Below are 23,701 nucleotides of genomic sequence, written 5' to 3'. Positions count from 1 at the left end.
AGCTCGCTCACGGTCCATCAGCTTTAGCCTTGCCTTTACCTACACATAAACGTAGAACTGTGAGTCGACAGACTCAGTAAGAAAAGCATAATAATACTCATACATAAATCCCGGTCATGATCAGACGCCCATACCCCTGATCATAACCCTAACTGCCGTGTCCAACACGGAGTCCCACTACTGCCGTGTCCAACACGGTACTGAGTCACTACTGCCGTGTCCAACACGGTACTGAGTTCTGAACGTTCATAGGGACGGTACTATTGACACGTAACAGCCTGATCGGTCGAACCGGTCATACTCATTCTTGGTCATACTCCTACTGTACCGACGTGTTACTATATCCATTGATCGGTCGAGCCGGTCATACTCCATTTCTTGGTCATACTCCGGCTGTCTCCGACGGGATACGTCAATAGTACGGAACCACCAACCAAGTGTCACTGATCGGTCGAGCCGGTCATACTCATTTCTTGGTCATACTCCACTGTACCGACGTGACGGGGTTGGATGGTTCGAAGCCAACATACATAACTAATGTAATCTAACAGGCTTCCTACATGCACGCTAAACATGTAATCTACATATGCATACTGTTATACTAATCTTACCTGGATTTCGAATTCGGGTGTGCTTGGTCAACATTTGGAACTTTAATCGCACTAGACATGTGCTCTTAAACCATAAAAATCACAACACTATAAGTGACACGCTAAATCACTTCCCGGGGACTTAAACTAGGAACTAAAAGTTTCCCTATCGATAAAAAGCATGGCAATACCCCCCTAAAACATAAAATCGAGGAAATCTAGGGTCCCTGAATTTTCCCCAAACGGTAGACCAGTTGCCCAACCGGAATTTCGGTTCTGGGAAAATTCAGAACCCCATCCGGAATTCCGGATGCACAACCGGAATTCCGGTTCCTCGCAGGCAGCAACAATCAAAAATTCATATCTTGCTCAAATCAACTCCAAATCATCTCAAACCTTCCAGACCTATTCCATATAACCCCTAGAACATTTCTAAGGCATCAAAACCACCCAGATTGCACATAATCAAAAATCACCATTAGAGCTCAAGCTTTGAGTTCTAAACTCAAACTTGAGCAAACCTAGCTAGCATGCAATCAAATCCATCTAAACTTACTTAAACATGCTTAGAATAGCTTCTGAAAACAATTAAAAACATCAACAATATCACAGCAACAGATTCAAATCATTTCTCTTTGAAAACCATATTTTTGAGCTAAAAATTCCCAACTTGAAGCAAAGCAATTAACATGCATTACTAACAACCTAAATAACTTCAAATTGACATACTTAAATCTCAGAAACAACAACAAGATCACAGCAGCAACAACATCCAAATAATCCATGCATAACTCATCTTTTTCCACATTTTATTCAAGAAAATAGAGAAAGAAAGCTAGAAATCACATACCACAACAAGAGATCACAATTTAGGATGAAGCTATCTTGAAAATCAATGAAAATCCCAGCCCTAGAATTCCATGCAACCAGCCGAGAGAGAGGAAAAGAGAGAGAGGTTTTGAAAATTTTCAATCTTTTTCTAAATTTGTAATTTTTTGATAAAATGAAATAAAAAGCTTTTACACACATATATCAATTCATTTCAGCCAAATATTAACTAATTAACCATTTATTTTCCATTTAATAAACTCACTAAAAGACAAAACATCATTGGGGCAAAAAGACCAATTTGCCCCTCCACACTAAAACCACATAATAATCACTAAAGGGGTATTTTTGGAAAATTCTAAATTCCCTGCCATTTCCGACATTCCCAATGTCTAATAAACCGTCCCAAACTACTAACATAATCAGTTGTGATTTCTACTGAGCCAAACACCGAGTTCCAAAATACCGGGCACCGGAAATGCAAAATATGAAAACTACTACATGACATAAAAATGCATTTCAGAATTCAATAATAACAGTATAATAAATTATTTAAATAACTATAAATAATTTTATAATTAATCAAGATTAACTGCTAATTTCTAAATTAAACTAAGCGGTCTTTACAAATACCATCCAAGAAAATACAAGAAATAAAAGATGGGGACATTCAAGAATCTCTTAGGCTTCCCAATGTTTACAAAATAATCCACATCCTATGCACTCCTCTCCTTTTTATTTATTCATTCTTATTGTACCCATCCTCATTCTCTTGACTAACAAATTACCTTGCCATTTGTCCGCTAACATAACATTACAGCCAGCTGTCCCTTAACCTGTGTCCTAACATTTTTGTACTACATGCAAGCTCTGTATGTGACATACAAACTATGAAGTGACTGTGTTTCTTCTGTTCCTCTTCTTTTGCACTTGGGATAAGTATATTGACGCTTGAAGATATGTTTATTTTTGCAGCCCAACATTTGAAGTTTCACTGCTCTTTGCAGAAATGGTTCAGCATGGACTTCGTTGCATCACATTCTGCAAAACACGTAAACAATGTGAACTTGTCTTAGAGTGCACGTAAGAACTGCATAAATTTTATGAGTTTGATGCTTGTTGACATTATCTATGGGCCTTTTGGGTTGTGCCTTCTTTTTTCTTTTTTTTCCTCAGTATTTATTGTGAGTTTTGAGTGTTAGGATATGTAAACAATGAAATAAAATTTCCACGGTTTTTATAGGCGTGATATTCTTCGGAAGTCTAAAGTGACAAGCCATCTGGTTGATTCTATATGTGCATATCGTGCTGGCTACATTGCTCAGGTCAGTGAATGTACTCGAGGCATGTTACATTTGTATAATGGCGTTAGCACAATATATGGGGCCTAAGGAGCTCATCTACTGTGTTTACTCCCAAGTGCATATCCTTTTTCTTGCTTAGAATTCTAAATTGTGCATCACCCAACGACACTAAATTGTGTTGAAAATGGTGAATGGAATTGTGTATTTCATTCATGTAAATAACATATATTTATACAATTTATATATATATTTTTTATGTATATTTATACAATATTAGAGAAACTAAATTAGGAAAGTAGGAGAGAAAATAAGAAATGAAATAAGAACAATTGACCCTGTTTTCTAGTTAATTTACAGCTAATATTCTAACTGTTCAAAAGTTGCTCATCATTACTGAACACTAGCTTTGAAGTTATTTTTGCAAGAACATCTTGTATTTTACCCAGAAAGTAAAATTTAATAAAATATTTAGTTGCAAATCTTAAATTCAGCATTGCAGGAATTTAGTGTTGCTGGAAAATAAAGTTGTAGAAAGACTTGAAAAATCAATAAACAGAATTAATTTAGAGCAAGTGGAGGGATGGGTTTGAAAGTGCATTTCCCAAATGCAAGTGACACATTAAAATGTAAGAAATAAAAGTTTGTATTAATATGTGCCTCTCTTCATAGATTGAAAGTTACCACAAGAGATAAAAGGTGGAGTCATTCAAAACTTGTGAAAGCATACTTGGTTTGGGAAGTTCGGTCATTTTCTCCTAGGAATGTTTAGAAATTTTGTTAGAATCACATTAAAGACTTGAGATTGAGTACTCTATTTACTAGTAGGTATCAGATGATGGATATAAAATTTGGTTAGACTTAACCGATTTTCGTAAATTTTGAGAAATTTTATGAGACAAGACTTAAACAGAAAGTGTGACTGCTTGTGGAATATTCTGTGCATATCTGTATACTTTGCATTTGAGAGAACAAGATGAGAAATAAGATGACAGGTGGGAGGTGGAATTTGGTTTTTTTCAAATGAACTAAAGTTCGTTTGTTGAATGCATGCTCACATACAGAGTATTTTTCTTTAATTCCTAAGGAGGGGGATTTTCAAATATCTAGCATTCTAAAAATGACAGGTGGCAACATTTTTTGCTACCTATTCTGTACTAGGTTAGTGATTTGTACTAAACTTCTGTTTCATTTCAGCATACATTCAACCAATACTACTTTACACATACAGTTGGTATGTTTGAGGGGTACGCCTCGAGGCGCATCTCAGAACGAGGCGTTCAAACAACGCCTCTGAGGCTTACGCCTTGGGGCTTAAGCCTCTGAGGCGTGTGAGGCTTACGCCTCAACTAATTGAGTTGTTTTGGGCTTTTTATATAGTTTCATTGGGCTTTTCTTAAAAAGTTTCAGTGTGCCTTTTTTTTTTAAGGAGTTTAGTGAGCTTTTTTAAAACTTTTCTTGGGCATTTTTGAGTTTCATTTTGTAAATTTTGAAAGCCCAAAACTAAATAAAAAACCCTAAACATTCATCACTTTCCCTCATCCTCTATAACTTGCCTTGCACAATACTCTCCTCTTCTCTCCCTTCTCTTCACGCACGCAGTAGCAACACCAACACAAGGCTCTTCTCTCTCCCGGAATATGTCTTTTAATCTTTATGTTTGAAACTTTAGATTTCAAATATATGACTTTAGTTATATTTTAAGACTTATAGCTAGTAATTTCATGAATTGTATGACTTTATTATGAAATTATGTGTTTTTTGTTATGAATTTTATGATATATATCATGTTTATGAATTTTTTATTCTTATTGTCGAGGCTTACGCCTTGTGGTATTATGGCAAAATGCCTCTGAACCCGTTTTCGCCTTTCAAAACATTACTTCCCACTATTTACTCATTGAAGATGGTGTTGTAGATTTTTTAAACAACGCAAATATACGCTATTGCAACAAGTAATATAGAGTAAGTAGAGTATCAATCCCACAAAGACTATATTCCTATGATAATCAAAATAAAGTAAACTTCATTAAGCACATCTTCTCAAAATGGTTATGCATGCCATATAGGTATATTCATATCTGTATAGAATTAATTTTTGCAACAGGTGCAACCGTCTCTTGATAATCTATTCCATAGGTTTGAGTGAAGCCTTTGGCCACAAGTCTCGCTTTATACCTCTAAATACTTCCATCAGCTTTGAATTTTCCTGTGAACACCCATTTACACCCTACAATCTTCTTGTCCCTCGGTAACATTACAATCTCCCAAGTCCCATTCTTTATCAAAGCATCCATCTCTTCATCCATTGCAAACTTTCATCTCGGTTCATCTAATGCCTCTTGTATACTTATAGGCACAACAAGTTTATAAATATTAGTAATAAATGCTCTATAGTTATCAGATAGGTGATTGTACGAGATGTATTTGGCAATTGGATTCTTTGTACAAGCACGAGTTCCTTTTCTAAGATCAATAAGAAGATCTAGAGTTTCAGATGTAGGGCTTGAAACTGGTTGTGAAGACAAAATATTATTTGGAGACAAAGAAGAACTAGCAATAGAAGAAGAATTACTTGGGGTACTTGAAGAACCATTGTTTGGGGCTTCCATTTGGTCTTGTGCAGGGATGATTGGATGGTCTCTACTTCTTTCGCAGATGTTCTTCCTTGAATAAACCACATGCTCAAGAACGTTACGATTTTTAATCAATCGTAGCAGTTCTGTTTCTGACAAACCAAGATCAGATTCAGATTCAATAGATGTAGGCTGAGTTTTCTCTAGAGAAACATCAAGAATAGTTTTAGGTAAAGGTTCAACAGGTTCCCAAAAATTTTTGTACCACTGAATTCTCCTCTGAATAAAATTCTTTGAGAAATAAACACTATTTTCAACAAAAGAAACATCCATAGTAATATAGATGCTTTTAGTGATAGGATTAAAATATTTATATCCTTTTTTATTTGGAGGATAGCCTAAGAAAATACATTTTTCAGCTCTAGGATCTAACTTTTAGATCTAGACCTTTTTCGAAGATGAACATAAACTGTACTCCCAAAAATCTTCAATGGTAAATCTGAAATTAATTCTAGAAGTAGGAAAGAATTTTTTGCAACATTTCAGAGTAGTGTTATGTAAAACTTCAGTAGGCATTCTATTTATCAAATAAGATGCAGTAAGAATAGCGTCCCCCATAAATATTTTGGAACATTCATATAAAACATTATGGCACGAGCTACTTCTAACAAGTGTTTATTCTTTCTTTCTGCTATTCCATTTTGTTTAGGAGTATCAACACATGTAGATTGATGCAAAATACTTTTTTCTTTTAAAAAGTAAAACAAACACTACCAAATACTCGCGGAGCAACTGGAAATAATGACTTATTAGGAAAAAGAATTTTAAATGGAATTTCACCATTAAGAACAGAGGATGGCATGCGATTAATAAGAAAGCATGTCGTAGAAACTGCATCGGCCCAATAAGGTTTAGGAACTTTCATTTGAAACAAGAGAGCACGTGCAGTTTCAAGAAGATGTCTGTTTTTACGTTCTGCAACACCATTCTGAGGTGCCGTATCAACACAAGAAGTTTCATGAAGCATGCCATTAGAGGTCATATAAGATTGATATAAGATTGAAATTGAGCAGACGTGTACTCTTTGGCATTATCACTTCTCAAAGTACGAATAGATACATTAAATTGAGTTTGAATCTCAGCACAAAAAGCACAGAATATAGAAAACAACTCAGAACGATTTTTCATTAAATATAACCAAGTTACACGAGAATAATCATCCACAAAAGTAACAAAATACCTGAATCCAGGTTGAGACAAAATAGGAGAAGGACCCCAAACATCAGAATGAACTAACTCAAAAGGAACACTAGCACGTTTATTGACACGAGGACTCAAACTAACACGATGATGTTTGGCAAACTGACATGACTCACAATCTAACGAAAATAAACTACTATATTGGGGACACAGTTTCTTGAGCAAAGGAAGGGATGGATGACCTAAACGACAATGAGCCTCAAAAGCGGAAGCAACACTCGAACAAGCAATAGAGGTTGGCGGAAGTGGGTCAAGAACATACAAGCCACCAGATTCATGTCCTTTACCAATAATCTTCTTCGTCATAAGATCCTGAAACAAACAATGATCAGGAAAGAATGAGATGCAACAATTTAAATTACGAGTGAGTTGACTAACAGAAAGCAAATTAAAGGACAAATCAGGTAAATGTAAGACTGATGACAAAGATAGCATAGGTGTAGGAACAATAGTGCCAGATCCAAGAACAGAAGCTGTTGACCCATCAGCTAAGGTGACAACAGAAGTGGGATTGTGAGACTGAAAAGTGGAAAAGAGACGGGAATTACCTGTCATATGATCTGTGACACCAGAATCAATGACCCATTTTGAGGATTTGGAAAGAAGGCATGCATTAGAGTTACCTGAATCAGCAATCGCAGTGACAGAAGAAGATGAAGACTTAAGTGTTTCCTGATACCTTGAGAACTTGGCAAATTCATCAGTAGAAATAAGGACCGATTTGTCAGATGCATCACTAGTGCTTGCAATATTGGCAGAGTGTTGTTGTCGATTCTTAAACTGTAACTTCCTACACTCAAACTTGGTGTGGCCTGGTTTCTTACAATAATTGCACATGATGCTCCCAGAATTTGGTGTGCGGTTATCAGGTCCTTGTGAATTACCTCCTTTAAATCTTCTGGGAGTAGAGTTTCTTTCCGGTGCAGAATTAGTACGACTCACCAAGGCGCTATTAAGAGGAGTTGAAGAGGTAGTCTCTGTGCGAAGAACACGAGTAAACACATCTTGTAAAGAGGAGACATCAGAACCAGAGAGAACTTGTGACTTTGCAGAGTCAAATTCAGATGAGAGTCCTGCAAGAAAACTCATAATAGCCATCTGTTCTCGTTGGCGCTGTTGAACTTTTACATCAGGACTAAAGGGTAATAGCACATTAAGTTCTTCATACGTTTTCTTGAAAGCCATAAAATAATTCATAAGAGACTTATCTTGTTTCTCCGCGCGATAAAAAGCTTTGCAAACATCATATATGCGAGATATGTTGTCTTTGCCAGAATACAAAAACTCCAAGTAACTCATTAGTTCTTTAACCAATTCACAATGATTAATCAAACTAATTACCTCATTATCGATAGAATTTCGAATTTGAAGGAACAAGCGAGCATCCTCACGGAGCCATATTTTCCTTGAATCGTTTGTTTCTTCAGGAGGATCGTCAGTCAAGTGATCATCTTTGTCAATACTCCTCAAATACAGTCGAATCGTCTTACTCCATTCCAAATAATTCGAACCAATCAACTTATGGTCCGTGATTTACGACATCACGGGTACAACATCAGAAACAACAACTGATTTTGAATCTGATCGTATCTCTGCCATAATCTCAAAAGCAAACACAAAGGACAGAGAAAAAGAACAAAAGACCACCAAAGAATGAACATCCAAACACGAAGAAGACAAACAAACACGGAATTACAACCTAGAACAGATGCGAGTGGGCTGAGAAGAACCCAGTAGAGAATCGGCAAAAGAATGCCGTCGAAGGCGCCATCACACGCACCTCCACGCGCCGGCGCGTGGGAGAACGGGCAGTAGCTTTGGGCGGCGCGTGAGCCCCACGCGCGAGGAATCCGGTGACCGGACTTTGGGGTTCTGTAGATCGGCGGCTGGGCAACACTCCTGAGTGGGCGGTGAGAATTGATTCGCACTCCAAAAAAGATTTTTGAAAAAAAACCCTAATCTCTTTTTCTTTTTTTTTTTTTTATTTTTTTTAATGAAACCTAATTTCGAATTCGAATTTCAAATCACAATGCTCTGATACCATGTAGAAAATAGTGATTCGAATTGTGTGTTGATTTCATAGAATAATACATATTTATATACAAAGCTAGGAGACTAAATATCTACTAAATATCTACTAAATATCTAATTCTTTTACAGCTAATATACATCTAATATCTAACAATGTGATTAAAGAATTCTGTTCCGTAATCAATTCTTAAAATACTGATTTTCAATCATTTTGTAAAAATCGGTAAAAATTTGTTCAACGTTTTCCTCATTAAATAAACCCAACAAAAACGAGTATGGTAGTCTATAAAAGTAACAAACTATTTTTTTTCCAGAATTAGTGGTTAGAAGGTCCCCAAACATCACTATGAAACAGATAAAACGGTTTTGAAGGATGATAAATAGATTTAATATAAGATTTACGTTGGCTTTTGGCCATTAAACAACTTTCACATTGAAAATAAAGGATTTAACCGTTTAAATAGTGCTGGAAACAAATGTTTTTTTAAAAAAAAACTAGGATGGCTTAATCTATAATGCCAAACTATTATTTGATCATATACAGAAAGAGAACTAATGCTACTAAATCTTTGAGCAATTTTATTTTCAGAAGCCTTATCTTCAAAATAATAGAGTCCATTAATAATCCTAGCCCTGCCAATCGTCTTCCCCGAACTCTGGTTCTGAAAAACACAATGAGATTCACAGAATACTACACAACAATTAGAAAGATAATTTGCTGACAGATAAGAGATTGCAAGTAAGTTTAGGAACATGGAGGACAGATTTAAGATCTATCCCCTTAGAAATCTTAATTAAACCCTTTCCTACAATGGATGAGAAATTACCATCAACTATTTCAACTTTTTGATCTCCTGCACAAGGTATATATGATTCAAAAAATTTAGAAGAATTTGTCACATGATTTGAAGCTTCAGAATTTATTATCCATGGAGTGGATGATTGTTAATAACAATTTAAGCATTTATTTCTGATACTTTGTTTACCTGCATATGCAATAGAGGCAGTAGGAATACCGGGTGAGAACGAGGTAGTGTTCAACAATGCATGAAAGTGATTCATCTGCTCCTTAGTGAAGGGGCTGGACTCAGCTTCATGTGCAGAAGGGGTTCGACCTGCCTTTTCTCTCTCTGCCTTGCTTTTCCAGTTTGCTGGTTTGCCATGGATTCTCTAATAGGTCTCTCGAGAATGATGAGGTTTATTACAAAAATCACACCAATCACGTGGCTTCTCATCAGTTTTCTGCACGTATGGGGTGTTGTTATATCCTGCGCCCATGGTGGCTAGCGCTGAACTCTCAACAACAGATGTAGGTGTCCTCTTTCCCAGCATAACACTCCTTCGACTCTCCTCTCTTCTAACTTTAGCGAATACTACACCAATTGGAGGTAGGGGCTGTCTTCCAATAATCCTCCCCCTCACTTCATTAAACTCAACAGAGACCAGCCATGAACTTATAGATAGGGTTTTCTCAATCGTTTTCTTGTGGTGTTTGCCATCTTCTACAGATTTCCACTCAATAATCGAAAAGATCTAAGGCTTGCCAGATTCTTTCAAAGAATTAAAGTACTTTGTCACGCTGTCCTCCCCTTGCTTTATTTCTTTAAGTTTGATATTTAACCCGAAAATTTGAGATTGATTTTCAAGGTCAGCATACATTTCAATTTCGTTGTCCCATAGCTCCTTTGCTGTGGGATAGCACATATAATTAGAGCTAATCTCTTCTTCCATAGAGTTAACAAGCCAAGCCATCACCATAGAATTTTCAGCATCTCAAGTTTCATAGGTTGAATCAGTTTCTGTTGGAGCCTTCTTTTCACCAGTCAAATATCGCATTTTCCTCGACCTTTCATATACATCTTCACCGATTGATACCATCTCAGAAAGTTTTTTCCATTCAAGCGAATGGTAGTGATCTAGAGAGAGTGAGACTCACTAGATTTGGTAGAAAGAACAGTGGAATTGGTTTGGATGGGGTTGGTTTTGGTTATACCTTACTCAGAATTTGACATGGTGCAAATAGGACAGAGGTGATTAGGGTTAGAGTGTGATTAGGGTAGAGTACGATTTTTTTTCTTTTTCTAGCTCTGATTTAAAGTCGACAAATTTAGGGTTTTTCTGTTATTTTATTTCTAATACACAGTAATGTATATAACATGTACAATAATCCTATAAAGAGAAACAAATCAAATAATAAAGATACAATAAATCCCTAAACTAATTTTCTAAAAATATGGTACAATAAAAATAGAATTATTATACAGCTATACTGTATAATAATAATTGAAAAAGCTGATTTTCCAATAGACATGAATCTGGTGGCTTGTATGTTCTTGACCCACTTCCACTAACTTTTATTGCTTGTTCGAGTGTCGCTTTTGCTTTTGAGGCTCATTGTCGCTTGGGGTCATATATCCCTTCCTTTGCTTAAGAAATTTTGTCCTCAATATAGTAAGTTTTCTTCAATAGATTGTGAGTCATGTCAGTTTGCCAAACATCGTCTGTTAGTTTGAGTTCTCGAGTCAATAAACGTGCTAGTGTTCATTTTGAGTTAGTTTATTTTGATATTTGGGGTCCTCCTATTTTGTCTCAATCTGGATTAAGGTATTTTGTTACTTTCGTGGATGATTATTCTCGTGTAACTTGGTTATATTTAATAAAAAATTGTTCAAAGTTGTTTACTATATTTTATGCCTTTTGTGCTGAGATTCAAAATCAATTTAATGTGTCTGTTCGTACTTTGAGAAGTGATAATGCCAAAGAGTACACATTTGCTCAATTTTAATCTTACATGACCTCTAATGGCATGTTTCATGAAACTTCTTGTGTTGATACTGCACCTCAAAATGGTGTGACAGAACATACAAACAAACATCTTCTTGAAATTCCACGTGCCTTCTTATTTTAAACTTCTTGAAGTTCCTAAATATTTTTGGGCCGATGCAGTTTCCACAACTTGCTTTCTTATTAATCGCATGCCATCTTCTGTACTTAATGGTGAGATCCCATTCAACATTCTTTTTCTTAGTAAGTTATTGTTTCCAGTTGCTCTTCGGGTATTTGGCAGTGTTTGTTTTGCTTGCGATGTTTGTCCACATGTCACCAAATTAGACCCTAAGGCATTAAAGTGTCTTTTTTGGTTATTCTCGTCTTTAAAAAAAGTATATGTGTTATTGTCATGATCTCAACAAATATCTTGTTTCTATTGATGTTACCTTTGTGGAAAATTCACCTTATTTTTCATCTTCAACTACTCCTACTTGTCAGAGGGAGGATGATGATTTGTTGGTATATTTTGTCACATCCTTTGCGTCTGATACATGTTTAGGCGAGTCTCTTGTTCCTTCTCCTGCCTCAGTCATACTTCCCACAATGCCACCATCTCCACCACTCCTTCGGCCTCCTATAGTGTACACCAGGTGTTCCCTTCCTCCACCTCCTGTTTCATGTCCGGTACTTACATCTTCGTTATCAGATCCGAAACTCAAAGATGATGTTCCCATTGCACTACGTAAAGGTAAACGCCAATGTACTTTTCTTATGGTTTTTTTTTGTTTCTTATAATTATCTCTCCTCTTCTTCTTGCTCTTTTATTGTTTCTCTTGATTCCATCACTATTCCTAAAACTGTTCATGAAGCAATGTCTCATGCGGGTTGGCTTGCTGCAATGATAGAAGAGATGAATGCTTTAGTTGCAAATGGTACTTGGGACTTGAATAATTTACCTTCAAGAAAACAGGCCATAGGGTGCAAATGGGTGTTTACGGTTAAATTCAATCAAGATGAAACAATTGCTCGTTTAAAGACCCGTCTTGTTGCCAAGGGTTATGCTCAAACCTATGTAGTGGACTATTGTGATACTTTTTCTCCTGTTGCTAAACTCACACCTGTTCAACTGTTCATTTCCATAGCAGCTACTCATCATTGGCCTTTGCATCAGTTTGATATTAAAAATGTTTTTCTTCATGGAGATCTTGAGGAAGAAGTGTATATGGAGCAACCTCCTGGGTTTGTTGCTCAGAGGGAATTAGGGTAAGTTTCTCGTTGTTGCAAATCTTTATATGGATTGAAACAAAGTTCTTGTGCTTGATTTGGTAAATTTAGTTAGGTTGTTGAGAAATTTGGTTTGTTGAAAAGTAAGTCAGATCATTCTGTGTTCTATAAAAGATCAACTACTGATCTTATTTTGTTAATAGTGTATGTTGATGACATTGTTATTACCGAAAATGATATTGAAGGCATCTCATCCCTTAAGTCCTTCATTCATACCCAGTTTCACACAAAGGATTTAGGGGTGCTCAAGTATTTTTTGGAAGTTACTCAGAGTAAATAAGGTATTTTGTTTCATAGAAATGTATGTACTTGATTTGTTAACTGAGACAGGAAAATTGAAAGCAAAACCTTGTAATGCTCCAATTAATCCAACTGTGCATCTTACACGTGATGGAAAACCGTTTGAAAATCCTAAGAAATATCGCAGATTGGTTGGAAAGTTGAATTATCTAACTGTGACTCGTCCAGATATTGCATTCCCAGTTAGTGTCACTAGTCAGTTTATGTCATCTCCTACAATTCATCTTTGGGCAATATTAGAAAAAATTTTATGTTACTTGAAAGGAGCATCGGGACGAGGTATAGCATACAAGGATCATGGACATACACAAATTGAGTGTTTCTCTAATGCAGATTGGGCAGGCTCCAAGGTAGATAGACGATCCACTTGAGGATATTGTGTATTTATTGGGGGAAATCTGATCTCTTGAAAGAGTAAGAAACAAAATGTTGTGTCTAGATCCAGCGCTAAATCAAAATATAGAGCTATGACATAGTTTGTGTGTGAGGTAATATGAATTTATCAACTTTTAACTGAATTTGGGTTTAAGACTTTTATTCCAACAAAATTGTAGTGTGATTGTAGAAAATAGTGATTCGAATTGTGTATTGATGTCATAGAATAATACATATTTATATACAGAGTTAGGAGACTAAATATCTACTAAATATCTACTAAATATCTAACTCTCTTACAGCTAATATACACTTAATATCTAACACTCCCCCTCAAGCTGGAGCATAGATGTTAATCATGCCCAGCTTGTTACAAAGATAATCAACCCGCACCCCATTCAAAGCCTTTGTAAAAATATCTCCTAGTTGTTCTCCGGTCTTCACATATCCTGTGGAGATCAGACCTTGTTGAATTTTCTCACGAACAAAATGACAATCAATCTCAATGTGCTTAGTTCGCTCGTGGAATACGGGATTCGAGGCAATATGAAGAGCAGCTTGATTATCACACCATAATTTTGCTGGAATAGAAGTCTTAAACCCAAATTCAGTCAAAAGCTGATAAATCCATATTACCTCACACACGGCGGGCCATAGCTCTATATTCTGATTCAGCACTGGATCTAGATACAACATTTTGTTTCTTACTCTTCCAAGAGACCGCATTGCCCCCAACAAATACACAATATCCCGAAGTGGATCGTCTATCTACCTTGGAGCCTCGCCCAATACGCATCGAAAAACACTCAATACGGGTATGTCCATGATCCTTGTAAACTATACCTCGTCCCGGTGCTCCTTTTAAATAACATAAAATTTGTTCTAATGCCGCCCAATGATGAATTGTTGGAGAAGACATGAACCGACCGATAACACTAACCGGAATGCAATATCCGGACGAGTCACGCTTAAATAATTCAACTTTCCAACTAACCTGCGATATTTCTCAGGATCTTCAAATGGTTTCCCATCACGTGTAAGATGCACAGCTGGATTCATTGGAGCATTGCGGGGTTTTGATCCCAATTTTCTGTCTCGCTTAGCAAATCAAGTACATACTTTCTTTGAGACGAGAAAAATACCTTGTTTACTCCGAGTAACTTCAATCCCCAAGAAATACTTGAGCTCCCTAAATCTTTCGTGTTAAACTCGGGTGTGAATGAAAGACTTAAGGGATGAGATGCCTTCGCATCACTTCCAGTAATAACGATGTCATCAACATACACCACTAACAAAATGATACCAACAGTTGATCTTTTATAAAACACAGAATGATCTGACTTACTTTTCAACAAACCAAACTTCTCAACAGCCTGACTAAATTTACCAAACCAAGCACGAGGGCTTTGTTTCAATCCATATAAAGATTTGCGAAGATGACAAACTCGTCCTAACTCCCCGAGCAACAAACCCGTGAGGTTGCTCCATATATACTTCTTCCTCAAGATCTCCATGAAGAAAAGCATTTTTAATATCAAGCCGATGCAAAGGCCAATGATGAGTAGCCGCCATGGAAATGAACGGTCGAACGTATGTGAGTTTAGCAACGGGAGAAAAAGTATCACAATAGTCCACTCCATAGGTTTGAGCATAACCCTTGGCAACAAGACGGGCCTTTAAGCGAGCAACTGTGCCGTCTGGATTGAATTTAACCGTGAACACCCATTTACACCCGATGGCCTGTTTTCCGGAAGGTAAATCAACCAAGACCCAAGTACCATTCGCAACCAAAGCATTCATCTCTTCTATCATTGCAGCAAGCCAACCAGGATGAGACATCGCTTCTCGAACAGTTTTAGGAATAGTGATAGAATCAAGAGAAGCAATAAAAGAACAAGAAGAAGAGGAGAGATGATTATAAGACACAAAAGAAGTAATAGGAAAAGTACATTGGCGTTTACCTTTACGTAGTGCAATGGGAAGATCATCCGAGATTTCGGATTCGATGACGAAGATGCAAAGAGTGCGGGACATGAAACAGGAGGTGGAGGAGGGGGCGCCCGGTGTACACTATAGGAGGCCGAGGGAGTGGTGGAGGTGGTAGAGGTGGTGGAGGTGGTGGAGGTGTAGACACCGTGGGGGTGACGACCGAGGCAGGTGAAGGAACTAGAGACCCGCCGTAACATGTAGCGGGCGCATAGGATGTGACAATAAACCAACAAATCATCATCCTCCCCCGACTAGCGAAGTAGTGGAAGATGAAAAATAAGGTGTATTTTCTACAAAAGTAACATCAATAGAAACAAGATATTTGTTGAGATCAGGACAATAACACCTATACCCTCTGAAGACGAGAATAACCAAGAAAGACACACTTTAGTGCCTTAGGGTCTAATTTGGTGACAGATGGACGGACATCGCGAGCAAAACAAACACTACCAAACACTCGCGGAGCAACTGGAAATAATGACTTATTAGGAAAAAGAATTTTAAATGGAATTGCACCATTAAGAACAGAGGATGGCATGCGATTAATAAGAAAGCATGCCGTGGAAACCGCATCGGCCCAAAAGGTTTAGGGACTTTCATTTGAAACAAGAGAGCACGTGCGGTTTCAAGAAGATGTCCGTTTTTACGTTCTGCAACACCATTCTGAGGTGCCGTATCAACACAAGAAGTTTCATGAAGCATGCCATTAGAGGTCATATAAGATTGAAATTGAGCAGACATGTACTCTTTGGCATTATCACTTCTCAAAGTACGAATAGATACATTAAATTGAGTTTGAATCTCAAAGACAAAAAGCACGAATATAGAAAACAACTCGTAACGATTTTTCATTAAATATAACCAAGTTACACGAGAATAATCATCCACAAAAGTAACAAAATACCCGAATCCAGTTGAGACAAAATAGGAGAAGGACCCCAAACATCGAATGAACTAACTCAAAAGGAACACTAGCACGTTTATTGACACGTGGACTCAAACTAACACGATGATGTTTGGCAACCGACATGACTCACAATCTAACGAAGATAAACTACTATATTGGGGACACAGCTTTCTTGAGCAAAGGAAGGGATGGATGACCTAAACGACAATGAGCCTCAAAAGCGGAAGCAACACTCGAACAAGCAATAGAGGTTGGCGGAAGTGGGTCAAGAACATACAAGCCACCGAATTCATGTCCTTTAGCAATAATCTTCTTCGTCACAAGATCCCGAAACAAACAATGATCGGAAAGAATGAGATGCAACAATTTAGATTACGAGTGAGTTGACTAACGTAAAGTAAATTAAAGGACAAATCAGGTAAATGTAAGACTGATGACAAAGATAGCATAGGTGTAGGAACAATAGTGCCAGATCCAAGAACAGAAGCTGTTGACCCATCAGCTAAGGTGACAACAGAAGTGGGACTATGAGACTGAAAAGTGGAAAAGAGACGGAATTACTGTCATATGATCCGTGGCACCGAATCAATGACCCATTTTGAGGATTTGGAAAGAAGGCATGCATTAGAGTTACACGATTCGGCAATCGCAATGACGAAGAAGATGAAGACTTAAGTGTTTCACGATACCTTGAGAACTTGGCAAATTCATCGGCGAAATAAGGACCGATTTGTCGGATGCATCACTAGTGCTTGCAATATTGGCGAGTGTTGTTGTCGATTCTTAAATTGTAACTTCCTACACTCAAACTTGGTGTGGCTCGGTTTCTTACAATAATTGCACATGATGCTCCCGAATTTGGTGTGCGGTTATCGTGGTCCTTGTGAATTACCTCCTTTAAATCCACTTGGAGTAGAGTTTCTTTCGGTGCGTAATTATTACGACTCACCAAGGCGCTATTCGGAGGAGTTGAAGAGGTAGTCTGTGCGAAGAACACGAGTAAACACATCTTGTAAAGAGGAGACATCGAACCAGAGAGAACTTGTGACTTTGCGAGTCAAATTCGGATGAGAGTCCCGCAAGAAAACTCATAATAGCCATCCGTTCTCGTTGGCGCCGTTGAACTTTTACATCGTGACTAAACGGTAATAGCACATTAAGTTCTTCATATGTTTTCTTGAAAGCCATAAAATAATTCATAAGAGACTTATCTTGTTTCTCCGCGCGATAAAAAGCTTTGCAAACATCATATATGCGAGATATGTTGTCTTTGCCAGAATACAAAAACTCCAAGTAACCCATTAGTTCTTTAACCAATTCACAATGATTAATCAAACTAATTACCTCATTATCGATAGAATTTCGAATTTGAAGGAACAAGCGAGCATCCTCACGGAGCCATATTTTCCTTGAATCGTTTGTTTCTTCAGGAGGATCGTCAGTCAAGTGATCATCTTTGTCAATACTCCTCAAATACAGTCGAATCGTCTTACTCCATTCCAAATAATTCGAACCAATCAACTTATGATCCGTGATTTTAGACATCACGGGAACAACATCAGAAACAACAACTGATTTTGAATCTAATCTTATCTCTGCCATAATCTCAAAAACAAACACAAAGGACAGAGAAAAAGAACAAAAGAACACCAAGGAATGAACACCCAAACACGAAGAAGACAAACAAATACCGAATTACAACCTAGAACAGATGCGAGTGGGCTTAGAAGAACCCAGTGAAGAATCGGCAACAGAACGCCGTCGAAGGCGCCGTCACACGCGCCTCCACGCGCCGGCGCGTGAGCCCCACGCGCAGAAGCTTCAGGCGGCGCGTGAGCCCCACGCGCGAGGAATCCGGCGACCGGACTTCGGGGTTTTGTAGATCGGCGGCTGGGCAGTCCTCCTATGTGGGCGGTGAGAAAAGATGTTCACTCCAAATAGGATTTTCGAAAACAACCCTAAACTCAAACCCTAATTTTTTTTTTTTTTTTTTTTTTTTTTTTTTTCAGAACCCTAATTTCGAATTTCGAATTTTGAATCACAATGCTCTGATACCATGTAGAAAATAGTGATTCGAATTGTGTATTGATGTCATAGAATAATACATATTTATATACAGAGTTAGGAGACTAAATATCTACTAAATATCTAACTCTCTTACAGCTAATATACACTTAATATCTAACAGTGATAATCAAGTTGCTCTTCATATTGCCTCAAATTTCGTGTTCCACGAGCGAACTAAGCACATTGAGATTGATTGTCATTTGGTTCGTGAGAAAATTCAACAAGGCTTGATCTCAACAGGATATGTGAAGACTGGAGAACAATTAGGAGATATTTTTACAAAGACTTTGAATGGGGTGCGGCTTGATTATCTTTGTAACAAGTTGGGCATGATTAACATCTATGCTCCAATTTGAGGGAGTGTTAGAATATTAGTTGTAAAAATTAGGGTAAATTATATTTAGCAGTTTCTCATTTAATTTCCTAATTTTGTATATAAATATATACTATTTTATGAAATACAACATACAATTTTATTCACTATTCTCTACAATGCTAAAACTAGTGTAAACCATGCAAAATATCATAACTAAGTGCATCATCACGGAGTTCCAAGAAAAGCATAACAATTAGAAAGTAAAGTATGAAAACTCTAGGTAGAAACTCCTCCTATCTTCAAGGTTTTGATTCTCCTGCCTCTCCTTCTCACTCTAGGCTTTAGGAAATTGTTTCTATCTCTAAAAGTCTCCCCTATGTCGTTCTCCTCAATCTCTTTTATAGCCTAAGTTGAAATTTGCAAGAAAAGTAAGCAAATAAGCCAGTTTTCTGTTTTTGAAAATGTTTGTTCTGTGTTGCGATACTAACACTGGCTGTCGCTGCGCTAGCTACTGACTTCACAGACTCCATTGGCGCCGTGACATTAAAGATAGCCGTTGCCACGCGGGCAGCTAATTTTGCATTAAATTTATTTCTTTCTCTATTCTTCTTTACTTTCTTTTGCTTTCTCCAATGACTCCCTCAAAACTATAGAACTCATAAGTTCAGTAAAATAAACTCTGAAACACTAACAAACTATAAATTCTGAGGTACTAAATTAAAGTGTCAACACGCTATATCAGCTTGCTTGTATTCTTAATACATCCATTATGCTCATCTGCATCATTTTCTTGAGTTATTAGTTCAAGATTGCCTCATATATGGAACCAAATATGTTCTTATTTGTTTCTGGCACTGTGGCTGACAAACAATCCAGGATAGGAGGACTATAGAGAGAGATTTTTTTAGTGGGGCTCTTTGCGGGGTTGTTGCTACAAATGCCCTTGAGTTGGGTATTGATGTTGGGCATATTGATGTAACTCTGCATCTAGGTTTTCCTGGTAGCATTGCTAGGTAGGTTGTGACTCTTATCTGTCACCATTCTGTGGTTTTTTTTTTGTTCTGGTCAATTTTATTTTCATGTCTAACTCTGTTATGATTATATTTTTAGCATGTGGCAACAAGCTGGCAGGGCGGGGAGAAGAGAAAGAGATTCTCTTGCTGTATATGTTGCATATGGTGGTCCTCTCGATCAATATTTTATGAAAAATCCAAAAAAGTTTTTTGGGAGCCCAATAGAATGCTGTCACATTGATGCTCGAAACCAGCAGGTTCTGCTCTTTAAACCTTAACTTTCGCTGTTGCCTATTTGGGAGAAATTGATAAAGATTACGCATATTAATGTTATAATTTTAGTGCTAGCAGGTTCTTGAACAGCATTTGGTCTGTGCTGCTCTTGAACATCCCTTGAGTTTGCCTTATGATGAAAAGTATTTTGATGCTGGTTTAAGCAGTGCCATAGTGTCTCTAAAAAATAAAGGATACATAAGTTCTAATCCATCATGTGATCCCTTGAATAAAATGTGGAATTACATTGGGCATGAGGTATGTTATTGTTTGCTATTAGCCTTTTTTTTCCTCTTCTCTTTGAGTTAGTGGATTTGATTTATATAGTACCTTGTATATGGTTTTTTTTTTTAGAGGGAGGAAGTAGTCCACTAGGCTATGGCTTTTTTTTTGGTATTTAAATGCGTATGCTGCATTACTTGTTAATTTTTTGTTTTTAATATATTTTCTTCTGTTTTCTTCCAATATATCAATAAATGAATATTTATAAATACAGAAAATGCCTTCACATTCAGTTAGTATCCGAGCAATAGAAACTGAAATGTATGATGTTATAGACCAAAAGACAGGAAAAACCCTTGAAGAGATTGAGGAAAGCAAGGCTTTCTTTCAGGTAGCAAAGTGATTTTTATGTACATTTGCAAATTATTTTGAAATCTTTTTAAAGCTGCATGATACTGTTCAGAACTTCAGATCTTGAGCACCCACCTGTTTTTTTTTTTTTTTTTCAAATTTCTTATCCTTCAGGTATACGAAGGTGGTGTATATTTACACCAAGGAAAGTCATACTTGGTCAGACAGTTGAACTTATCTAGTAAGACTGCTCTGTGTGAAGAAGCTGACTTGAACTATTACACAAAACCTCGAGATTGCACAGATATTGAAGTTGTTGCTGGTAACATCGTAAGTTAGGCTTATAATGTTAATTGTCTTATTCATGTTGGCCCTTGTTGTGTTGCATTGATGTAAATGTTTTCCTTTTTCCTTTTTATGCTTATCCAAAACCTCTCGAAAGGAGGAGGGAGATCATCCATTTGGGAGAAAGTCTAGAATAAACTACACATAATGCGAAAAGGAAATAGCTATTTATCCATATTAAATTATCTACTTACGCTAGCATTTGCAGATACCTCTCCCCACCTTTGAATTCAGGATGATGATCTTTTTGATTTCTACTTTTGTTAGGCATATCCGGCTCAGTCTTCACACATCCAGTTTTCACGAACAGCTGCCCGAGCAGATCCTTGCAAAGTGACAACTTCTTGGTTTGGGTTCTTTAGAGTGTGCAAAAAATCTAAAGAAATATTGGATAAAGTTGACTTCTCACTTCCTAAGTATTCATACATGTCACAGGTACATTTCAAGTATAGACCACCATTGCTGGCTTTATTAAACGTACTTTAGTATGTCATTTGTTCTATTTAAAAGTTATCGTATTTTTGTTTTCCATTAATAACACAGGCAGTTTGGGCTCCGGTTCCACAGTCAACGAAATTAGATGTTGTGAAGAAAAACTTGAACTTTCGTGCAGGCTTGCATGCTGCTTCTCATGCCCTTTTGAATGTGGTGCCTTTGTAAGTTTCAAATTATTCTTATTTATATGATAAACTTTAATCTTTGTTCAAGTTGAATTCACATTGTTTTAAAGCTTGGGTTTGTTTCATTCTTTATCATCTATCACAACAATTTTATATTAATAATTTGAAGTTCTACCTCAAAAAGGATGGAAAAAGTCTTCAAGGCAGGCTTCATGTTCTTACTTTTATATTCTAAACCACTTGTGAATCTAACTTTGACTGTCATGATTTTATATCAAGGCGTGTAATATGTGACTCGTCAGACTTGGCTCCAGAATGTGCAAACCCTCGTGATACCCGTTATTTTCCAGAGAGAATTTTAATATATGATAAACATCCGGGAGGCACGGGTGTCTCTGTACAGGTGAATCATGGAACACAGTTCAAATTGCCTTAATACCTTATTCAAAACTTGTTTAACTCTGCATGTGATTTATGATTAATAGGTTCAACCCTTTTTCATGGAGCTGTTAACCGCTGCTCTGGAGCTTCTCATATCTTGCCATTGCTCAGGAGATTTTGGTTGCCCGCACTGTGTTCAAGTTAGCTTCATTCTAATTCCTCTACCTGTTTTAATATGCTTTATTCAATTTTAGCTTCTCAACCTTCCCACATTGCAGAGCTTTGCTTGTAAAGAGTATAATGAAGTTCTTCACAAAGAGGCGGCCATTATGATCATAAAGGTTCATACTCAAGTACTAATGGATTTCATTTCCTCACGCAACTGAATTTTCTATCACAAGGCTAACTTCTTTTTTTGGTCTGATCAGGGTGTTCTTGACGCAGAGCAATTGTAGTTTCAATAGCCCTTGTGAATCTTCTGGAATCTTTACATCAAGGATTCAAGGACCTATAACATTGTTATAAGCTCACAAAAACAAAAAAATAAAAAAAAGAAGAAGAAGAAGCTTCCTGTATCGATCATGAAATGTGAAATGCAATATTAAATAAAGCTGAAAATTAGAAAATTGTGTCAAACTTTACTGACATGAGAGCAAATTTACTTAAATACTCCGAAAAGATTCTCAAAACATGCAAAAAAAAAAAAAAAGTGAAAAACAGAAAGATAATTCTGCCGTCCAAATTTGAGTCAAAAGCAAGGAATCGAAATCAAACTACGAGCGCACTACTGTAGGTCACCATCCAAGAGGTGGGTTTCATTTTCGCTCGTGTGACACATGCATACTCATAATGTTAATGACTAATAGTGATGATCATAGACTCATCAATCATATAATGTGTAGTTCTTTCTGTTTGAGTTTATTTATATATCAAATTTAGATGTAATTAAGATTGAATGAAACGCAAATAGCTAACTCACGTCATTGTAAGTGACATAACCTAATCTATTCTTTCTCATACAAACAAACACTCAACACGTGACATCTTTTTCAACAATATAATATCGTCCAATTCCAACGATAAGATGTTATTGAAACTTCAAACTGTTGCACAATCATCCTGCACAACAAAGGAACATTTTGAATTTCAGAATTAAAAGTGTAGCCAAAAAAAAAAAAAAAAAGGAAATAGAAAGATAGCAAGAAAAGATTGTCTCAATCGAAGATAAGAAAAAGCGGTGGTTTGGTAGGTAACATTGCAAATAGTTTTTAGGTGACGATGATAACAATGTTGAATCTTCACTCCATATTCATAGTTCCCCACCAAATACAATATATTATTTTAAGGAATTAGACACATTTTTCACACAGTAAAACCATATAAGCATGTCAAAAAGATCCATTTAGTTAGAGCGGGTTGGAGTTTCGATTCGACGGATCATCTTCTGATTCGAAACATTCGGATACTTATTGGATCTTGAATCAGATCCGCTCTGTCCCGCTTAATTTATTTATGGATTGGATCTAATTCGACCCAATTTCAAATTATTTTAAAAAAAAATTTAATTCAAGATTCGGACCCCAGACACGAATACCTTGGGACCTGGACCGGACTGAGACCTTGACTTGGGACCCAGACCCGGGATCCAAACCCGAACTCGGACCCAGACTTGGACCTGGACCGGGTCCTGAACCTGGTCCGGACACCGATCCCAGACTTGGACCCAGGACCCGGGACCGGACCCGGACCCAGAGTCAAGACCCTGACTCGAACCCAAACTCGGACCCAGACCCAACCTTGGACCCGGACCCGACCCGTTGTTGGTGTTAGGGTAGAGTTTATTAAAAGTATATTATCTTTACACAATCTATTAATACATGTCAATATTAAACATATTATTGTA

General features: G+C 37.0%; 2 protein-coding genes across 4 annotated transcripts in view; one reads left to right on the top strand and one right to left on the bottom strand.

The window, feature by feature from the left end:
- Window positions 1-22,981, top strand: part of LOC115709669 (uncharacterized) — a 28,768-nt gene extending 5,787 nt beyond the window's left edge. The window contains exons 12-24 of one of the 3 annotated variants that reach the window (XM_030637829.2): window positions 2,394-2,501; window positions 2,662-2,743; window positions 19,470-19,606; window positions 19,704-19,863; window positions 19,958-20,137; window positions 20,376-20,492; window positions 20,627-20,782; window positions 21,065-21,232; window positions 21,341-21,453; window positions 21,697-21,820; window positions 21,903-21,998; window positions 22,077-22,139; window positions 22,227-22,981. In XM_030637829.2, coding sequence (XP_030493689.2) covers window positions 2,394-2,501; window positions 2,662-2,743; window positions 19,470-19,606; window positions 19,704-19,863; window positions 19,958-20,137; window positions 20,376-20,492; window positions 20,627-20,782; window positions 21,065-21,232; window positions 21,341-21,453; window positions 21,697-21,820; window positions 21,903-21,998; window positions 22,077-22,139; window positions 22,227-22,253 — 1,531 coding nt within the window. In that variant the 3' untranslated portion in view covers window positions 22,254-22,981. Of the gene's footprint in view, window positions 1-2,393; window positions 2,502-2,661; window positions 2,744-19,469; window positions 19,607-19,703; window positions 19,864-19,957; window positions 20,138-20,375; window positions 20,493-20,626; window positions 20,801-21,064; window positions 21,233-21,340; window positions 21,454-21,696; window positions 21,821-21,902; window positions 21,999-22,076; window positions 22,140-22,226 lie in introns of those variants that run through there. The other 2 variants (XM_061112248.1, XM_030637832.2) reach the window with 2 other exon arrangements.
- LOC133035848 (uncharacterized) lies at window positions 6,731-8,512 on the bottom strand. The gene is made up of 2 exons (XM_061112249.1): window positions 7,179-8,512; window positions 6,731-6,867 (listed from the first exon to the last, which is right to left on the bottom strand). The coding sequence occupies exons 1-2, from the start codon at window positions 7,852-7,854 to the stop codon at window positions 6,839-6,841; spliced, it is 705 nt and encodes a 234-aa protein (XP_060968232.1). The 5' UTR covers window positions 7,855-8,512; the 3' UTR covers window positions 6,731-6,838.
- Window positions 22,982-23,701: the final 720 nt, after the last annotated feature.

The sequence above is a fragment of the Cannabis sativa genome, chromosome 3, assembly GCF_029168945.1.
Source record: "Cannabis sativa cultivar Pink pepper isolate KNU-18-1 chromosome 3, ASM2916894v1, whole genome shotgun sequence".
Taxonomy (NCBI): domain Eukaryota; kingdom Viridiplantae; phylum Streptophyta; class Magnoliopsida; order Rosales; family Cannabaceae; genus Cannabis; species Cannabis sativa.
The sequence above is the reverse complement of the archived record's forward strand: the minus strand, read 5'-3'. Positions and strand labels throughout refer to the sequence as shown.

Excerpts from the sequence above, each read along its gene's own strand:
- LOC133035848 (XM_061112249.1), bottom strand. The coding sequence starts at position 7,854 with ATGAGTTACTTGGAGTTTTTGTATTCTGGCAAAGACAACATATCTCGC. Across the intron at positions 6,868-7,178 it reads CACTGCGATTGCTGATTCAG|GATCTTATGACGAAGAAGAT; the intron begins GTAACTCTAATG and ends TGTTTGTTTCAG.